Source organism: Microcaecilia unicolor, chromosome 4 (assembly GCF_901765095.1).
Source record: "Microcaecilia unicolor chromosome 4, aMicUni1.1, whole genome shotgun sequence".
NCBI lineage: Eukaryota > Metazoa > Chordata > Amphibia > Gymnophiona > Siphonopidae > Microcaecilia > Microcaecilia unicolor.
In genome coordinates, this window is record NC_044034.1 from 281,440,391 (window position 1) to 281,460,941 (window position 20,551).

The window sequence follows — 20,551 nt, forward strand, 5'->3', positions numbered from 1 at the left end:
AAATAAATAAACTCCTGTGGGTGGGCTTGATTTTAATTTCTATGCATAGTGTTTTGCATGGAAAGTTTGCTAACGTGAAAAACAAGTACAAAATCCACAGCAAGGTAAGCTAGCCATGAAAAAGTGTGTACAGGGAAAAATATTACAGTTCAGTTTCAGATATTTGGCCTTTAATCCTTTTTTTCTGAGTGTATTTTTAATTTGTTTTACACATTTGTGGTGTTAAAATATTTTAAAAACATATTACAGCTTTTTACATGTGTCAATCAAAGTTACATGTTTTAATTTGAAGGTTAAGTAAGATGAGTGTTAACTGTTAGGAAATGACTCCCTAAAATCTTTTAGGGTGCACTATCGAACCAACTATAGGGTTGGTATAAGATGTGCCATAAATGTAAGTGCATTTTCTGACACTTCACTAGTATTCTATAAAGAAAAGTAATGGCCTCTTTTACCAAGCTGCGGCAAAAGGAGTCCTGCACTGGCATCGGTACGTTTTGACTTATGCCGAGGCCCCCTTTTACAACAGCGGGTAAGTAGGTCTTTTTTTAGGAAATGGCCATGCGGCAAGTGAAGCTCTTGCCGCGTGGGCATTTCAGAGGGGAGCCTTTATCGCTACCCAGTTACTGCCGGGTACACACCAGTGCTACAAAATTAAATATATTTTGTAGTGCTGGATATGACAGCGCGCTGGGGGTGGGAACTGCCGCTAGGTTGCTGCAGTAGCCTGGCGGTATTTCCTTTTTAGCAAGTGGTAAGTGGAGGAGTAGCCTAGTGGTTAGTGCAGCGGACTTTGATCCTGGGGAACTGGGTTCCTTGTGGAACCAGCTCCTTGTGACTGTGGGCAAGTCACTTAACCCTCCATTGCCACAGGTACAAAATAAGTACCTGTATATATGTAAACCGCTTTGAATGTAGTTGCAAAATACCACAGAAAGGCGGTATATCAAGTCCCATTTCCCTTTCCCTTACCGCCGCTTTGTAAAACGGGCCTTAAGTGCTTTTCTATATAGAGTTGGCTTGAAATAAGTTCCAGCTTACCCTCTTGTCCTAGGGACCTTGTTACAGAATTAACCCCTTAATGCAGAAAGGAAGGGTAGAATGGACTGAGAATGAAAACTGGGGGTAGTGGGTTTTGGGGGGCTCAGCACACAAGGAAAGGGAGCTGTGTACCTGGGTGCATTTTATGAAGTCCACTGCAGTGCCCCATAGGGTGCCTGACTGCTGTCCTGTCCTGTCAGGGGGACCAGTCTATTAAAAATTCTGGCTCCTCCCATGTCCAAATGGCTTGAATTTGGACATTTTAGACTTAGACGAAAATCAAAGACGTCCAAATCGCAAAACGTCCAAATCCAAGGACGTCCATGGTATTTTCAAAAACAAAAGATGGACGTCCTTTTTCGAAAATGACCTTCTCCCCGCCTCGGAATTTGGACGTCTTTGTAAAACGTCCAAATTCACACTTAGATGTTTCTTTTGAAAATGCCCCTCTATATGTTCATATCCATTTTTATCAGATCATCAGTGCTGTTTCTGCATTTTAATATGTTTTAGTAGATTCTGGATCATTTGTTTTATACTACTTAACTATTTTTAATCACTGTACTTCAACATCATGGCACCATTCATCAGACGTAGAGATGCAGTCAGATGCTTTCCACTATTTATGGTGGCCAGTTTTGGTGTGCGCTGAAATTCTCTGATATATATGTTATCTTGAAGATTGACTATTTCTAAAAACTTAGGAGCCCTTTTACTAAGTCGCGTAGGTGCCTTCGCATGCCCAACGCGTGTCAATTCGGAGTTAACACCTGGCTACCGTGTGGCCCGTGCAGTAATTTCATTTTTAACGCGTGTCCAGTTAAAATCACGTGGTAACTCTGACTTGATGCACGTAGACGATTACCGCACAGTTAACATGAGAGACCTTACCGCTAAGTCAATGGCTGGCGGTGAGGTCTCAGACCCAAAATGGACGCATGTCCATTTTCAGCAAAAATTAAAAAAAAAAAAGCCTTTTTTACAGGTGCGCTGAAAAATGGATCTGCGTGCATCCATAACACGCGCCTAACTTACCGCAGCTCATTTATCAGTGCGCCTTTGTAAAAGGACCCCTTATTTAATTTGGGTACATAGATTTGTGTGATGATCATTGGGAAATGCTTTCGGTGTTTTGGCGAAAAGATAAAGTACTTCTTAACATTGTCTTTTAAAGTGGTACTACGGTGGGAGTGACAAGAGACTTTATTTTTAGATTTTATTTGTGTTTTAAAATTTACCATTTTACTTCCTTCTGCAAGAGCATGCTTGTACACCTCTTATGGCCCCTTGCAATAAGTTAAACAATAAGTTAACCTCTAAGGGTTCCTGTTTACTAAGCAGCGTTATAGGCGTGTTAACGTTTTTAACGCATGTTAACCATGAATGTGCATTAACCATGTACATGCCTACAATATCCCTATAGGCACCTACATGGTTAGCGCGCGCTAAGTGTAGGTGCACTAAAAACACTAACTCACCTTAGTAAACAGGGCCCTAGATGTCATCTTTAAATACAGGTAAGTGAATTTTTATTTCCATTAGTGGTCCATTTTTTATCCCCTTAGAAAGCCCGATTTTTATGATGTACACCGTTGACTTAATTTATCTGTTTAAGACAGGCTTTCTCAAACATTTCACGCTTCTTTATATTAGCTACTAGTTACTTTCGTTTTTAACTCAGCATCATGGCATTTGCTGGTCTGTAGTTTTCACAGCTTTAAGGAGGATTACCTGTTCATTTGAGACAGCCTAATTTCTTTCAATATTTTCCATTATGGACTTCTTTATATCAGGGTTTACAGCACAGAGCTTGGGTAGTTTGACGACAATTTTTGTGTTCTGTGAGCACCATGGTATTTTAACGTGGTAGCTAACTTTGGCATATCTCTCTCTCTAACAGCTGTCTTCCACAGCCCATGGCTTTATTTATTTATTTATTTATTTACTTATTTATTTATTGTCTCATCTTTCTCCATTCTTCCTATTGTGATTTATTCATCACTTGGTTCTTTTCACCATCTAGTTCACAAATACCACAACATATATATCTGTTTTTCTAAGTTTCATTCTATCACTGTAGCACATATTTAAGCAGCACATATTTAGACTATACACTTGTATTCACTTTTTACTGCATCACACTATTTTATTCAAGTACTGTGTTCACAAATTATTCTTCATGTATTATTTGATATCATTTTCTTCTGATTTGGTTGCTTATATCATTTTTGCCTCTTCTACATATATTTGTTTAAACATTAAGGAAAATTATGCATATTTTATATGGATATTTGTATTCTTTCTGTACTTTATCTACTATACAGACCCCTGAGGAAGGCTTTGTAGCCAAAACACAGCCTGTGTTGGGTCATTTATCCATACATCCTATGCACCTTGGATAATACAGTTTTTGTATTTTTAGAAGCACTAGACTTCTGGACTTTATTTACATTGCTACTTTGGAACAGTATTGGTTGGCTTCTTCCACTCCTTTCCTTTCTAATTTTTAAAGATTACCATAATTCTTCTGTGTGTATGTTCTCATTTTAATTACAGTCTCACAACTATGTGATCCTAGAGGGACTTCAGCCCAACAGCAACTATATGGTTGAACTGCAGGCAGTGGCATACTGGGGACAAGTACGCCTCAAGAGTGCCAAAGTCTCCATGTACTTCACTTCAACTGAGACAAGCTTTTATAGCAATAGTAAGTAATTTTATCACTTGGCCTGTGAACATATCTTTCATTAAACACCAAGTCCTGATTGTTCCCCGTTTGGTAAAAGATCTGTATTATAGTTTTGCAGATTTCATCTGAGCTAACACTATAAATGTGTACACACTGTTAAAATGAGACTATTTCCTCCCATGTCTTTAATTGTATGTAGTGGAATGCTTGCTGCATAACTCTGTATGAATACATTATCCAAACTAATACAGGATAAAGGTATGTTTATATATGGTAACATAGTAAATGATGGTGGACAAAGCCCTGCATGGTCCATCCAGTCTGTCCAACAGACATCATTATTGAACCATTTTACGATGTGTTCCCCTCCTCCACTGAGATACAAGACCCACACCTATATGATAAGAATGTGGTATAAAACATGCATACTTGATTCTGATCTGTCCTTGCCATTTTCAGGGCTCAGACTGTAATAATTCTTCCCCCTCACTGGCCCTACTTCCCAATTACTTGAGTTGCCATCGAAACCCAGCCCAGGCCACCCTGATCTGTCTTGCCATATATTGGACACAGACCCTAGAAGTCCATCTGGCATTGGCCTCACTTTCCCACTGCTGGAGATGCCATCTAAGCACCATTCCAGCCCATCATAAATGAACTTATAGCTGTTTATGTGTTAAGTTTTGCTTCTATTTAGGGATCCTTTGTGTCTATCCCACACATTTTTGAATTCCATCTCACGCTTTGTTACCACTAGTCTTGTGTATGATCAATAATAGTCTTTCCACAGGGTTTGTGCCTTTAGACTGGAAACTGTCCTTGGTTAAGCCCATCTTGAAGAATTCTTCCTTGGACAGGTCCAATGAGGATAGCTATAGGCCCATTTCATATATTCCTTATGTTGCTAAACTGACTGAACAGATTGTCTTTTCCCAGCTTAATCAGCACATTGAAGCTTCTCTGGCTTGTCATTCTACTCAGTCCGGCTTCTGTCCCTGGCATTCTACAGATACAATTCTAGCCTCTTATTAATGATTTTCAGTCTGCTTTTGATAAAGGTAAGGTTGTATTGCCGGTTTCCCTAGACCTAAAGGCTGCATTTGATCTAGTCAGTCATTCCCTTCTTCTATTAAACTTAGCAGAAATTGGCTTAGATTGTACAGATCTTCAATGGTTTACTTCCTTCTTGTCTGATTGCACATCAGGTTTATTCACCTAATTCACACTCTGTCCCCTATACTCTATCATGTGGTGTCCCTTAGGGATCTATTGTCTCCCCACTTCTCTTTAACATCTTTCTAAGCCCACTGGACACTTTAATTCAGTCTCTTGGCACTAAATTCTAATTTTACGTGGTCAATGTACTTCTGGTTTCTATTCAAGATCTTCTTCAGCCCAACCTTTCCTTGCTCCAGCAAACTCTTGATGCTGTTAACAACTGGTTACAAGACCACTGTCTGCTTCTGCAAAATCTGTTGCTCTATGGATAACAGGTCAGCCTTCTGTACCTATGCTTGTCCCCTGTCTCCTCTCTACTCCTTTGACCCAGGTCAATAGTCAATACTATGAAATATCTTGGTGTTATCCGTGATGGCCAGCTATCCTTCCATCCTCATATATCTTCTGTGGTCCAATCATGTTTTGGTTCTTTACTTTACATCTGTTCAAACACAGCAAGGGTGACAAATAATTGAGCAGTGTTCATGATTTTTGTATGAGGTATTAACAGCAAGGATTAAGACATCTTATATATTTTTCAGAGGCTAGCTAAGAATTCCATACATCCAGTTGAAGATTCCTGAGGAAGGCCTTGTTTGGCCGAAACACGACTTGTGTCGAGTCTTGGATGTTGTAATAAAGCTACAATATATTGGACATTGTCTGCTGCTCAATTATTTGTCATCCTCGCTGTGTTTGACATCTTTGTGTGACTTCAAGGTTTGCTGATCTTCTGTTTCTTTGCCATTTCCTGTTCTATCCCAATGTTCTGTGTTTCTAGGAGTAGCCAAGTGGTTAGAGTACTAGACGGACCATCAGCCAAGGCAGGTAGAAATTCCACTGTTGTTCCTTGTGATTTTGGGCAGATCACTTAACCCTCCATTACCTCAATTACAAAATTAGATTGTAAACCCTTTTGGAATAGGGAAATTCCTACTATACCTGAATGTAGCTCACCAGAAAAAGGTGTGAGCTAAATCTATATCAATAAATACATATAGAACATTTCTATACAGTACAAAACTAATGCAACATATAAAAGCACATATCTAAAGTGGCATTTCATAGCTACACTTGGTGAAATCATTCAGTCCATTTGTTTTGACCTTGCTTATATCACCTGTCTAAAATTGTTTTCTCTGTACTAACATTTTCATCTGATCTTCACTATTTATGACTCACTTATACTAATCCTGCAGCTATATTACTGAACTGAGGATTAACTCTAACAAAACACCTATCATATCTAACTGTATCTGCTGCAGACGTACTTAACAGTATGATGTAAATCTCGGTCAAGGATATAGCAATCCTCCAGTGTTTTCATTTCTTCTAGTCATTACTTGTGCAATTATTTCAAAGTTTTTGATGTTTGTTTTAGTGAATCTGTGAAGCATTCACACATCTTGCCCATAGGCCCAGCACAGAAGCCCATTTATCATATAGATTGTCTATCATTTGTATTAGAAGTAAGTAAAATTTAGATCTTTGTAGTAATTTGAATTTCTTTGTTGATTTGATCTGTTTTTTTCATTGCTAAGAGTAGTCATCTGTTCTCCACTGACTTGTTTCCTCATGGAAGACTATACAGTATTGAAGTTCTTCAGTGTTTTAAGATTTCTAAGCCATGTCCTATAATAATTATAAATAAAGCTGTGTGTGTCCTGGATCCATTGCAGACCACATGCCACATTCCATTTCTAATATCTTTGGCCACATGGATTAATTTATATCTGACTTCATTTCCGTGACGTGGGGGCTCATCAACTTGGCATGCTTATTTATTTTCTCTTATTGCTATGAACTGTACAGTGTTCTTCAACCTCTTCCTTGCAATGACTCATCTTCAGTCATTTCTTCTATCACTGTGAAATTATTGTCAATGTTATTCTCCCTCTTTTTGTAATGATTCATCTTCTCATCACTGATTCTGCTACAATATGTGCTTTGAAAAGTAAAATTGAGTCTTTATTTCTCTCACTCTCTCCTTTGTCTTAATTTTTTTTTTTAAATGTTCTTTTTAACCTCTTTACCTTACATTTGTTTCTTCATAGTAAACTAAGCACTCTGAGTTAACCTGTTGCTCTTTATTGAAATGCTGTCACTAGCTTTATACTTTAAGAAATATTTGCTATACGTACATCAAGTTTTTCACCCATATATTGAAGTTAAAAGCATAATTGATATGTCAGTCTAGATATGTGACAGTCTGATAGTTATGTATTATCTGCCCGATTCTATATATCGTGCATTAATTTCCGTCTGGTAACAGTTTGTAACAGTGATGGCGAACCTTTCAGAGACTGAGTGCCCAAACAGCAACCCAAAATCTAATTATTTATCGCAAAGTGCTAACAGGGCAATTTAACCTGAATAACAGGTGCCGGTACTCATTATAGGCGGGGTCACCACATGACTCCACCCCTATGATAGCCACACCCATTACACCAGCCATGGCGCATATAAACAGACATCATTGAAAATATTATACTAGTATAGGAGAAAAAAATAACTTGATTTTTTTTCATTATAAATCATTTCTGTAAGCTGTTACAAATCCAGTATACCCAGTGCAAAATAAGACAGCAGATATAAATTCTCGAATTGGACATATTCCAAACACTAAAATGAAAATAAAATGATTTTTTTCTACCTTTGTTGTCTGGTGATTTTGTTTTTCTATCCATATTGGTCCTAGTCTCTGATTCTGCTGCTATCTGTTCTCTTAACTCCGTTTCCAGGGCTTCCCTCCCTCCCTCCCAGCACCAGGCATCCCTCCCACCCACCCAGCACCAGGCCATCCACCTACCCTCCCACCAGGCATCCCTCCCTCCCATCAGGCATCAGGCATCCCTCCCTCCCACCAGGCATTAGGCATCCCTCCCTCCCATCAGGCATCCCTCCCTCCCACCAAGCACCAGGCAGCACCCCTCCCTCCCTCCCACCCACCCACCCAGCACCAAGCACCAGGCATCCCTCCCTCCCTCCCAACCAGGAACAGGCACCAGGCATCCCTCCTTCCCTCCCTCCCACCCACCCAGGCATCCCTTCCTCCCTCCCTCCCACCCACCCAGCACCAGGCATCCCTCCCACCCAGCACCAGGCACCAGGCATCTCTCCCTCCCTCCCTCCCTCCCTCCCACCCAGCACCAGGCATCCCTCCTACCCAGCACCAGGCATGCATCCCTCCCACCCAGCACCAGGCACCCATCCCTCCCTCCCACCTACCCAGCACCAGGCATCAGGCCTCCCACCCAGCACCAGGCCTGCCTGCCTCCCTCCTACCCACCTACCCACCCACCCAGCACCAGGCCGCCTGAGCACCAGGTCACCCCCCCCCCTCCGAGCACCAGGGCCCCCCTCTGAAATTTAAAAGTCATACCTGGTCGGGGTTAAGGCGGCGTTGGCAGCGGCAGTGAAAAGCGTGCTGGCTCGGCGCACCTTCAGCCTTCCCTTCTGTCTTTCAAGCGCTGGTCCCACCCTCATTTCCTGTTTCCGCAAGGGTGGGACCAGCGCTTGAAAGACAGAAGGGAAGGCTGAAGGCAGAATACACTTAGTCAGCGTTGATTTCAGCACTGTTTAGGTACCATATAAAGAATCTCTCCCTCTGTGCCTAATTTAGGAGTAGAGATTTATGCCAAGTAAAACATGGCCTAAATGGATGTGACCAAATGTGGTCACGCAGAGAGATGCTCAGCATATTCTGCATACTGTGCGGAAATTTAAGCCTATTCTATAAAATTTAGGCATACTTAAGAGAATACGCCTAGGCATATTTTTTTATCATGCAGATTTTTCAGGTGCCATATACAGATTCTAGCCCAATGTGTGGAGGCTGATGAGTTAAATAAATAAATGCTGAGCAAATATTTCTGTAGGGAATTCACTGAAGGTAGCTTTGGTCAAGGACTGCTGATTGTTGGCAAGGCACTACATATGAAAGCGAGGTGGATTTGACAGAAAAAAATATCCAGCTGCTACAGCACTTAGTGGGAGAATAAAGTTGGATCACTCAGAATTGTGGGTTGTAGATGCTCACTGTCATGTGTTTGTGGTCAGGATCCTAAACCACTACATTAACAAGCTAAGAAACTAATCTGTACGTACAATACTTATTATAAAGTTACACCACTACCATCACTGCCCCTAACACAGCTGTGGTAAAGTTAAAACTTAATAACAAGTGCCTCGCTTATTACATAAAAATAGATAATAGTGCTTTCCCCTGTAAGAACAAATGTATTGTGCTCCTACCAGTTTGTACATCTACTTATTGTATTTGTGTTTAGCATGTTTGCTTGTAGCTTAGAGCTGTCAGCAATCTGTGGTCATCCACAGACGTCCCATATTTTGCCACAGAAACCCACTTTTGACCGACTGACAGTGTTCTGAACAAATGTGTGAGGTGCCACAGATAGCATCACTTGCAGACGGCTGGTACTGCATTTTAGCTTCAATACTAATGTGTAGTGGAAATTAGGATGCGAAAAAAAAAAAAAACCCAGCCCCTACAACATCCATACAGTTCTATAATATTCTGCTTCTGGTTTTGTGACAGAAGGCCAAACCTATACATCAGGTAAAACCAGGAAAGGCAAGGCAGATGTTCTTCCACCTTTTCCAAGAAGGCCACCCACTCGTCTTCTCGAAATTGGAGCTCCTTTTTATCAGGACGGTCATCTGCAGATCAAGGTCTATTGGAAGAAGACAGAAGGTATGTGCAATAATACTAAGTAGTTATCTACTTTTGGGCCTGATTTGCTAAACGTCTTCTTTATGAACACAGAATAGAAGTAAAGCCATGTGGAACAATTTTATAAATTTGCACCTTGCATTAGGTGCCCCAATGTTGTGTGTTTAGCGCCAATTCTATAAAGGCATTTTGGCACTAAAATTCTGTTGACATTGGAGCATCCATGTTCAGGTGCCACCTCTTATGCCATGTTAATGGAAGGCATAAACTGATGTGCCTAAGTGTGCCAAGTAATGTATATAATTTGTAGTACTCTATTATCTTGCATGCATAACTGGGAGCCATGCTTATGGCCCGCCTTTGCTCTACCATGGCCCGCCTATACTATGTCTGTATGTATGACTTCTCTTGCAGTTAGGTGCTATGGAACTTAGATTCTACCTTATAGAATAACACCTAGTGCACTTCAGCTTCTGCCAGTCAGTAGTGCCCTTTGATACACCTAATTGGTGCGTATCTCCAGGTGCCAGCTTATAGAATTACCTCATTAGTGTATTTAGTAAAGTAGTATGAACACTTAAAGTTTGCATCTTTTATGTACCAAAAATCATATACAGTATTGACATTCAAAGCATTGGACCCAATTCAAAAGGCGTTTTCAACACCATACTAAGCTACAGTTGCATCCTCACCCCATCCACTGTACCACTGCCAGAGGAGATGGTTTTGTACCCCTCCGTATTTGTGCCCTGTGTGGCTTGACAGCTCGCACATCTTTGGTACAGTGCTGGGAGTTTTCTCCACCCTTTGCCCTTGGAAATCTTTATTGCATAAGTCCTATGGATTTTCTCCATAATCACTGATGAATGGGCTGTGTCTGGATTGCTGCGTGGCTTAGTCAACAGGGGGGAAAGACTGTTGTCATTTCAGAACTGGACAACACACCCCCTTTAAAGTATTTCATACAGGTAATTAAACAAAAATAATGGGGCCAATATTCAGACAGTGGAAGTTAGACCGGCTAACTCCCTCGGTTGGTGCTGAGCCCAGATATTCAATGCTGGGCCGTTTCCAGCGACTGGCATTCAATATCCAGTTTATTTTTGGCCAGTTTAAAGATAATTGGCTAAGCTGATATTCAGACATAGGGGTCCTTTTATTAAAGTGTGCTGAAAAATGGCCTGCACAGTTTTAAGTGCATGTATTGGATGGGTGCAGGTCCATTTTTCAGCGCACTTGCAAAAACGGGTTTTTTTTTCTGGCCCAAAATGGACGTGAGGCAAAAAACAAATTGGTGTGCATCCATTTTGGGCCTAAGACCTTACCGCCACCCATTGACTTAGCGGTAAGGTCTCACGTGTTAACTGGGCGGTAATCGGCAGCACGCGTACACTGCCAATTAGTGCTCGGTTAGCGCCCCGCGGTAGAAAATAAAAAATAATTTCTGCTGCACATATCGAATGCACATAAAAAATGGAATTACCGTTTGGGGTACGCGGTAGCCGGGTGGTAGTTCCAAATTGATATGCGTTGGATGTGTGTAGGCGCCTACACACCTTAGTAAAAGGGCCCCTTAGCTGGTCGTCTTTAAACTGGCTTATGATGTCCCATGTTTTCACATGGCCAAATATGGCCGCTAAACCGGCTTTAAAAATAGGCGGATAGTCGCTAACTGGAGATATTTAGCCAAGGATAGCTAGTTATCCCTCGCTGAATATCAGCAGATAGCCAGTTAAGCTCTATTTAACTGGTCAGCAGCCATTCTGGCCAGTTAAATAGCGCTGAATATGGGGGGGAATAACTATTAGCAGAGTACAAGGATAGATAGTAGGGTTATTAACCACTGAAGCAAATAGAGAAAAGCATCTCTTGTTCCTCCTCTGATCCTCAAAGCAAGGCTGTTCTCCTTCCTAAGTGCCCGTGTAATTGATAACCTACCGCTGGCAGGTTTTTGCCCACTGCCAGGTTTAAACCATGGAAGAATGTCATTCTTGCTACTCTCTGTCTTATGCCTGTGAGGAACTCGGGGGGGGGGGGGGGGAGACAGAACCCAGTACCATGTTTTGAAGCCGTGGACTTGGCCAGCTTCCTTCCCAGTGACTTCCTATAGTATAACTGGGCATGTATATATTGAACCATATATTATTAAAGCTGAGATTTTAAAATTGTGTTTAGCATTTTTAGTTGTAAGCATGGGACTTGATTCAGTAAATGGCACTGAAAAAACGGTGCCAAAAAAATCCGCAAGGTGCACTCTTCTTTAAATGGCTAAATGGCGCTCCAAGTTGCACACCATGTATAGAATAGCGCTCAGAGCTGATTTCCACTCCAAATTTTGGGCAGGAGGATTTCCTCCAACTGAAACATGGTGTAAATCCTAGTGCGTAAGTTAGGCATAGATCCCTGGTATTCAGTAATACTGCGCACATCTTTCATGAATGCCCCTGACCCACCTGTGCCCCTCCCATGGCCATGACCCCCCTTTGAGTTGCGTGCTATAAGATTTGTGCATGGATCTTTATAGAATAACGCATAGTAAGATGCCTTCAAGTCCAAATTGTTGTCAATTAACACCAGTAATTGATTGTTAGCACCCAATCATTGGTGATAATTGACTCATTAGCCAATTTAGTTGCACACATATCTCAGGATAGCATGCAAATTTGCATGCCATTTATAGAATCCGGGGCCTAGAGTATGACAGAAGGAGCAAGACTGGAAAAAAACTCATTTTAGGATTAATTTACTGTTAATTCTGTTTTCACTTATCAACCCTTGTCTTATACACATACCACACTCATGTTATGCCCCCTGTGACTCAGTAGCTCTTTTTGTTCCTTTTTGTGTATTAATCTTGCAGTCAGCAATAAAAATCTCATAAAATGGAAGTATCTAATTAGATCTTGAAGTTTAAAAAGGGGATTAGCCTTCACTGACTCTTTTACTGAGGAACATAGCTTTGGTTTAAGGCTGTACTCAATCTCTTTGTAAATAATTACTTGAAGACACCATCACTGTGATACACTAGTGTTCTTGCCCAGTGGCAATCAATAAATTTCTCATGATGTTGTACTTAATGAAGGGTTGCAATTTCTATTAGGGACTTCATTTTTCGAGGGAGTTATTGGCTGTTTTAGTACAGATCAGGTTGAAACTAGGCATGCAACCTAGATGCTCCCCCCCTTTTAAGAAGAACTGAGATTAGATATTTTAGAGCTTTTAGCAGGCAATTATTTTGCATTGACTTCTGAGCCAACGTGATCAAAGCCACTGATTCAACCATAGAAAGGAAATACACTGCAAACATTTATAAGCTTGCAAGATTGGAGGACAAAATAGTTGTGCTCTATTGTTCCAGTAATTGAGACAAATTCATTTACTTTGTACCAAATACAAATACTTTGTACCAGATTCCAGGGCCGCTGAGAGACTGAACCGACTGCCCCCCCTCCCTGGATCATGGCCGCTGTCCTCCCCCCCCCCCCCCCCAGATCGCTGCTGCAATTGAAATGCCTTGTTGGCTGGTGGGGATCCCGAGGCCCCACCAGCAGAAGACGTCTTCCTCCAGTGCTACTCTTCTTCCGATTGCCTGCCACTGGGGCTGCTTTTTCTCTTAGGGCATGCTTGGTTTCAAAACCGAGTGTGCGCTCCTGAGAGGAAGAGCAGCTGCTCAGCTGGGCAGAAGAGCAGTGCTGGAGGTGCTGCTCCGGGTCCTCCCCAGCCTCCAAGGGGGGCCTGGCTGCAGTGCTGGAGTTTTCTCTCTACTGCTCCTGTCGGGTTGCGATCACTCGTGTCCCGTCAGGAGTAGGAGAGAGAGAGAGACCTTGGCCCCCCTTGGAGGCCGGGCCTGGGGGATTTTGCCCCCCCCTCTCAGCGGCTCTTCCAGACTGATAAAATATCAGTCTTGCAGTGAATTTTCTCATGACAAGGACCTCCTTCAATGCTATGGCACAACTAAGTAATTGTAATCACTTCTGGTAAAAGTAGAAATATACTTAATTTTTTTTTTCTGTTTGAATTTAAAAGTGTCATATTAATATAGCAGACGGCTCTGAGAGAAAATGGCTACTCATATAGCAAAATTGTAACAGACAGTTGCATTGCAGGTAGAGAAAATAAAAAAAATCTTCCAGGGTCTAGCCTGTGATTGGCAATGCAACACAACACATTATCATAAGGGAGATCCAGGTTTGACTCCTGGTTTCTATTCTTTGGTTCAGCTATTGTGTGCATACTGTTGAAATACGTGTAGTACTTGAGTTGGAGGACATCCTGTTGTTTATACAGTAGTGAAGAAACTCCACCGTGGCTAATTTATACAAAATCTAAACCGGTCCCTTATATATCCACACAAGTATCTCATTCAATATAGGAACCGGTAGTTGATATTCTTCAAACAAAAAATCTTTACATTTATTCTGTTATACAAACAGATACAAAAAATCTCTAAATTCACTTGAATGTAATTTAAAGTATCTCTCAGGCAACCTCAGCGACGCCCATTGCAAAAAAAGTTGTAAATTATGGCAATGTAACTGGCGTCCACTTCTTCATTGGTTCAGCCAATTTCTCATATATTTATAACGATTTTGTCAATTTAAATTACTTATCTTATATAGTTAGACCAGAGGGTTCAGTGCCCGACATGCATGTTTCGCCCTCCATCGAGCTGTGTCAAGGGCTATCCTCTAAAAAACAAAAACCCCATATATTAATAAATTGTCCTGGCACAAAGAAAACCTTACTTCACAAGTTATCAATAGTCCAGGTTATTTCGCAATACACTTCTCATAAAATCTTACCTACAGTCTCACCCAGCGTCAGCTCTACTTAATTATAGCGGGTTTCCCCTTTCTCAAGATGGCGCCGGCGTTCTCATCGCTTATTTAAATATAAAAGTAACCTCTGACATCATAGATCCTCATTGATCGATGATTTCAGGCACGGGGATATCCTAAATCATCGATCAATAAAGCATATTTACGTGCTCGCTTTGCTCAACGACCGCTCCTGTTAAAAGAAAATATGCCTGATGTTGAAACTCAGGAAGAAAGATTAACCTGTGTTCTTCCATTTACGCTAATAAGCCAGAAGCTGATACATAGTATTAAAACTCATTGGCATATTTTACAACTCTTTCCATGTTTTTCAGAATTTCCCCGCATTGCATACACTAGGGGGAAAACAATAGGAGAGATGTTAGCTAGGAAAAAATTTCTCTACTCTAGTAAGACTGATATAAGAGGCAAGCAGATAGAATGTGGTCATTGCCAATGGTGTAAATCAGGAATAATGGGCCCTACTTGGTGGGCTCCTGGTAAAGATAGTACTATTGGGTTAAGGGATAGAGTTACATGTGACTCGAATAATGTTATATACAGTATTATATGTCCCTGTGGACTGATTTATATAGGACGCAGTAGTAGACCAATTAAAGTTCGCTTAACGGAACATAAATCCAGAATTACTACTCAGAATATGCAGGCTCCTTTAGTAGCCCATTGGATAGATAAAAAACACACAGTAGATGATATACGGTGGAGGATCCTGGAGTGTGTGGGTACAGGGGAGGAGGGGGGCTCAGTTAAAAAACTGCTAAATTACCGTGAACAATTTTATATTTTTTCTTTAAATACGGTATCGCCAGCTGGCTTAAATGCTGAGTTAGAATGGATGTCACTGATTGGATAGATCAGTATATCCTTTACTTTAGAGGTCCAATAGAGCCCGGGGGAGGATCTATGATGTCAGAGGTTACTTTTATATTTAAATAAGCGATGAGAACGCCGGCGCCATCTTGAGAAAGGGGAAACCCGCTATAATTAAGTAGAGCTGACGCTGGGTGAGACTGTAGGTAAGATTTTATGAGAAGTGTATTGCGAAATAACCTGGACTATTGATAACTTGTGAAGTAAGGTTTTCTTTGTGCCAGGACAATTTATTAATATATGGGGTTTTTGTTTTTTAGAGGATAGCCCTTGACACAGCTCGATGGAGGGCGAAACATGCATGTCGGGCACTGAACCCTCTGGTCTAACTATATAAGATAAGTAATTTAAATTGACAAAATCGTTATAAATATATGAGAAATTGGCTGAACCAATGAAGAAGTGGACGCCAGTTACATTGCCATAATTTACAACTTTTTTGGCAATGGGCGTCGCTGAGGTTGCCTGAGAGATACTTTAAATTACATTCAAGTGAATTTAGAGATTTTTTGTATCTGTTTGTATAACAGAATAAATGTAAAGATTTTTTGTTTGAAGAATATCAACTACCGGTTCCTATATTGAATGAGATACTTGTGTGTTTATACAGTAGTGACATCTATTGGAAAGATTTAGGATGTACATATACCCCAAGAGTCTATATAGTGTGCTTAGATTTAGGTTCTGAGGTGCGGATTCTATAACACCGTGCGTAACTTAATTGGCTTAAAAAGCTAATGAACGCTGATAACAATACTTAACAAGCAATAATGAGGACTAATTGGCACTGATTAGAATTTAGGCGCACAATTTGCAAAGCATATTCTGTAACGATGTGCGCCAAACTTCTAATGCGTGGAGGCAAAACGGGCATGGTTATGGGTGGGGAAATGGGCATTTCATGGGCATTCCAAAATTTAGGCACTTAGTTATAGAATAGTTATTTATTTATTTATTTATTTATTTATGCGTTCTTGTATCCATCTATTATTACTATCCAAAAACAAGTTTTGGTTCAAAGTGACTTACAATTTACATTTTGGTGGAGTTACAATAGTATTGTGCAATGTTGAGAGGGCATCTATTGTTTGTGTGGTTATTCATAGAGTTTTTGAAGAGATAGATTTGAAGTGGAAAAGGTAAGTGGTAGCTTTTGTGTTCAATTGTAGAGTTTTGGTGATATTTATTCATATAGTTTTTGAAGAGGTAGATTTGAAAGGAAGGCAACAATTTCTTTGTGATTAGCTGTAGAAAGTTTTGAAGGGGTAGGTTTTCATTTCTTTTCTGAATTGGAGGAGATTTGTGATGCTTCTTATGGTTTTTGGTATCAAGTTCCACCATTTGGAACCCAGGTAGCTAAATCCTGCTGTGTAGATAGTTTTGTAGATGGTGCTTTTGCAGTTGGGTAGATGTAGGAGTAGGTAGTTTGTTTTTTGGGCTGGTATTTCTTGAGGACAGTTCAATCATGTTAAGCATATATTCAGGTGCCATTCCGAATAGTATCTTGAAAATTAGGATGCTTGCTTTGAAGAATCTTCTTGACTTGACAGGTAGTCAGTGTAGTGTTTCAAGCAGTGGGGTCTTACTGCTGTCTTTTGGACTGTTTGCAACGATTTTATTGTGTTTTCCTTGCACCCTATGTATGCTGCATTACAGTAGTCTAGTTGTGATAGTATCGTTGATTGGACTAGTATTTGGAAACATTGTCTAGGGAAATAGTCTCTTATTCTTCTCAGTTTCCATAGTGTTCTGAAGCATTTTGAAGTTACTGCTGATATTTGATTGTCCAGTGTTAGGTGTTTGTCGAGAATGTGGTATGTTTGTTGGTTGATTGTGAATTTTTGGTAGGATGTGAGGTTGCGTGGGCTGGATATTACTAGGAATTTGGTTTTGTCTCTGTTCAGTTTGAGTTTGAAAGTTGTTGCCCATCCTTCCATGAGGTCCAATCCTTTTTTATTTTGTCCTGTATGTTTGTGATATTGTTTTGAAAAGGTATGAAGATGGTGACTTCATCTGCTTATATAAATGGGTTAAAACTTATTAATTCCAGTTTTGTTCTGAGTGGCACCATCATTACATTGAACAGTATTGATGATATTGATGATCCCTGTGGTACCCCGCACTCAGAGATGATGCTGATGTTTGGTTGGACATCTTTACAATGTAGGATCTGGTCTTTAGGAAGCTATTGAACCATGTTGCCACTGCACTGCTGATTCCTATGTTGTCGAGCAGTATCATTAGTGTGGTGCGGTCTACTAGGTTGAACACACTTGACATGTCAAATTGTAGAGTAATACGTTTTGTCCTTGGCATATTCTTCTTCTGAATTTTGTTATCAGTGTGGTTATGATTACTTTAGTGCTGTGTTGTGGTCTGAAACCTGATTGGGATTTATGAAGAACTAAGAATTTTGTCAAATATTTTGTTGGTTGCTGTGTTACCAGACCTTCCATCATTTTGGTCAGAAGTGGTACATAAGTACATAAGTACATAAGTAGTGCCATACTGGGAAAGACCAAAGGTCCATCTAGCCCAGCATCCTGTCACCGACAGTGGCCAATCCAGGTCAAGGGCACCTGGCACGCTCCCCAAACGTAAAAACATTCCAGACAAGTTATACCTAAAAATGCGGAATTTTTCCAAGTCCATTTAATAGCGGTCTATGGACTTGTCCTTTAGGAATCTATCTAACCCCTTTTTAAACTCCGTCAAGCTAACCGCCCGTACCACGTTCTCCGGCAACGAATTCCAGAGTCTAATTACACGTTGGGTGAAGAAAACTTTTCTCCGATTCGTTTTAAATTTACCACACTGTAGCTTCAACTCATGCCCTCTAGTCCTAGTATTTTTGGATAGCGTGAACAGTCGCTTCACATCCACCCGATCCATTCCACTCATTATTTTATACACTTCTATCATATCTCCCCTCAGCCGTCTCTTCTCCAAGCTGAAAAGCCCTAGCCTTCTCAGCCTCTCTTCATAGGAAAGTCGTCCCATCCCTACTATCATTTTCGTCGCCCTTCGCTGTACCTTTTCCAATTCTACTATATCTTTTTTGAGATACGGAGACCAGTACTGAACACAATACTCCAGGTGCGGTCGCACCATGGAGCGATACAACGGCATTATAACATCCGCACACCTGGACTCCATACCCTTCCTAATAACACCCAACATTCTATTCGCTTTCCTAGCCGCAGCAGCACACTGAGCAGAAGGTTTCAGCGTATCATCGACGACGACACCCAGATCCCTTTCTTGATCCGTAACTCCTAACGCGGAACCTTGCAAGACGTAGCTATAATTCGGGTTCCTCTTACCCACATGCATCACTTTGCACTTGTCAACATTGAACTTCATCTGCCACTTGCACGCCCATTCTCCCAGTCTCGCAAGGTCCTCCTGTAATCGTTCACATTCCTCCTGCGACTTGACGACCCTGAATAATTTTGTGTCATCGGCGAATTTAATTACCTCACTAGTTATTCCCATCTCTAGGTCATTTATAAATACATTAAAAAGCAACGGACCCAGCACAGACCCCTGCGGGACCCCACTAACTACCCTCCTCCACTGAGAATACTGGCCACGCAATCCTACTCTCTGCTTCCTATCTTTCAACCAGTTCTTAATCCATAATAATACCCTACCTCCGATTCCATGACTCTGCAATTTCTTCAGGAGTCTTTCGTGCGGCACTTTGTCAAACGCCTTGAGTATTGAGGCTACTGGTCTGTAATTTGTGATATCACTGATCTTGATGGTAGTGTTTTTGAGGATAGGTGTGAGTACTATGTCACCTTTGTCTGTTGGAAATTGACCTCCTTCAAACATGTATGTGATGTGTTTGGTGAGGTACTCGATGAACCAGTCTGGTGGGTTATTCATCATGTAGTTGGGGCATTTGTCAAGTAGGCAGTATGCATGCGCATATTTTGTCACTAGTGTCTTTACTTGTCTAATTGGGGTGGTTTGAACGTAGCCCATATTCTGTCTTCTGCGGTGTGGTTGTCATGTGTTTCACAGTCCTTTAGGTAGTCTGTGACTATTTTGTTTTTGAAGTATTGTGTAAGTTCATCCAGAGTTGGTGGTGTTTAAGTTGTCGTCAATATATTCTAGGTTTTCACTAGTTTGTTCATGAGCTCAGATTTACACCAAGTTTTCGTTGGCGTAAATGGATGCGCACAGATATCGGCACTGAAATATTAACTAAACATATTCTATAATTGGTGTCTAAATCTACGTACTGATTATAGAATACGCTTAGTCAGCACTGATTTTAGCACCAATTTTTAGGCGCCATATATAGAATCTCCTCCATAAGGGGCAATTCTATAACTCTTGTATTTAGGCACCCAGATAGCACATGGTAGAAGCCTCTTCTTTAAAAGAAGGTAGGCAGCTACTTTCCTTTATAGAATATTAGTGTCACTGGGTATTAACAAGCTTAACATTTAAGCATTGGCACTTATGCCAGCCATGTGGCAGGGACACGTGTGACTTACAGTATTCTGTAAGTTATGCTCTGCCCCGTGTTAACTCTCATTACAAATACATGCAATGATACTTGCAGAATAGTGTACTAGAGACAGTTCTGTAACCTAGGTGCTCATATTTGTTTGTGTGTTATGTAGGGGTAGTCCAAGGCAATCTGCTGCCTGAGACAGGGATAGGATGATGCCCTGGCATTGCATTCCCCCCACCCCCCCGAGTCCAACATCTTTTTACACTCTCTCTGCCGACTCCATCCCTGCTCCCCCTCCTGGCTGTGGTCTGGTATCTCCCCCCCTTCCTTCCTCAACCCCCTCCCTAAGCCTACCTTCTTTTTTAATGTTTTCAAAAGGCGATGGCGGCAGCGATCCCCATACGCTACCTTGCCGCCAGCACCGGCATCTCCTCTGTACTGTGGTCTGCCTCCGAGGAAACAGGAAATTACATCAGAGAGGCGGCCCATAGTACTGAGGAGATGCCACTTCTGGCAGCAGGGCAGCGCATGGGGATCACTGCCGGTGCCTTTTGAAAAAACAAAAAATAAGAGGCTGGGGAGGCGAGTTGAGGAATGAAGAGGGAAAAGATGCCGCCTCAGAAAGAGTGCCGCCTGAGGCCCCTGCCCCAGTTGGCCTAATGCTAGGGCCACCACTAGTGTTATGTATACTAGTATATATGTATTTATATAATGGATTACATGCATAAGTGTCA

General features: G+C 41.2%; 1 protein-coding gene across 1 annotated transcript in view; it reads left to right on the top strand.

Annotated features, from left to right (window-relative positions):
• ANOS1 (anosmin 1) overlaps positions 1 to 20,551 on the top strand; it is a 310,410-nt gene that overhangs the window by 249,192 nt on the left and 40,667 nt on the right. Inside the window, exons 8-9 of the mRNA XM_030201628.1 lie at positions 3,598 to 3,748; positions 9,507 to 9,662. Of these exons, the coding sequence (XP_030057488.1) occupies positions 3,598 to 3,748; positions 9,507 to 9,662 (307 nt within the window). The remainder of the gene's footprint in view (positions 1 to 3,597; positions 3,749 to 9,506; positions 9,663 to 20,551) is intronic.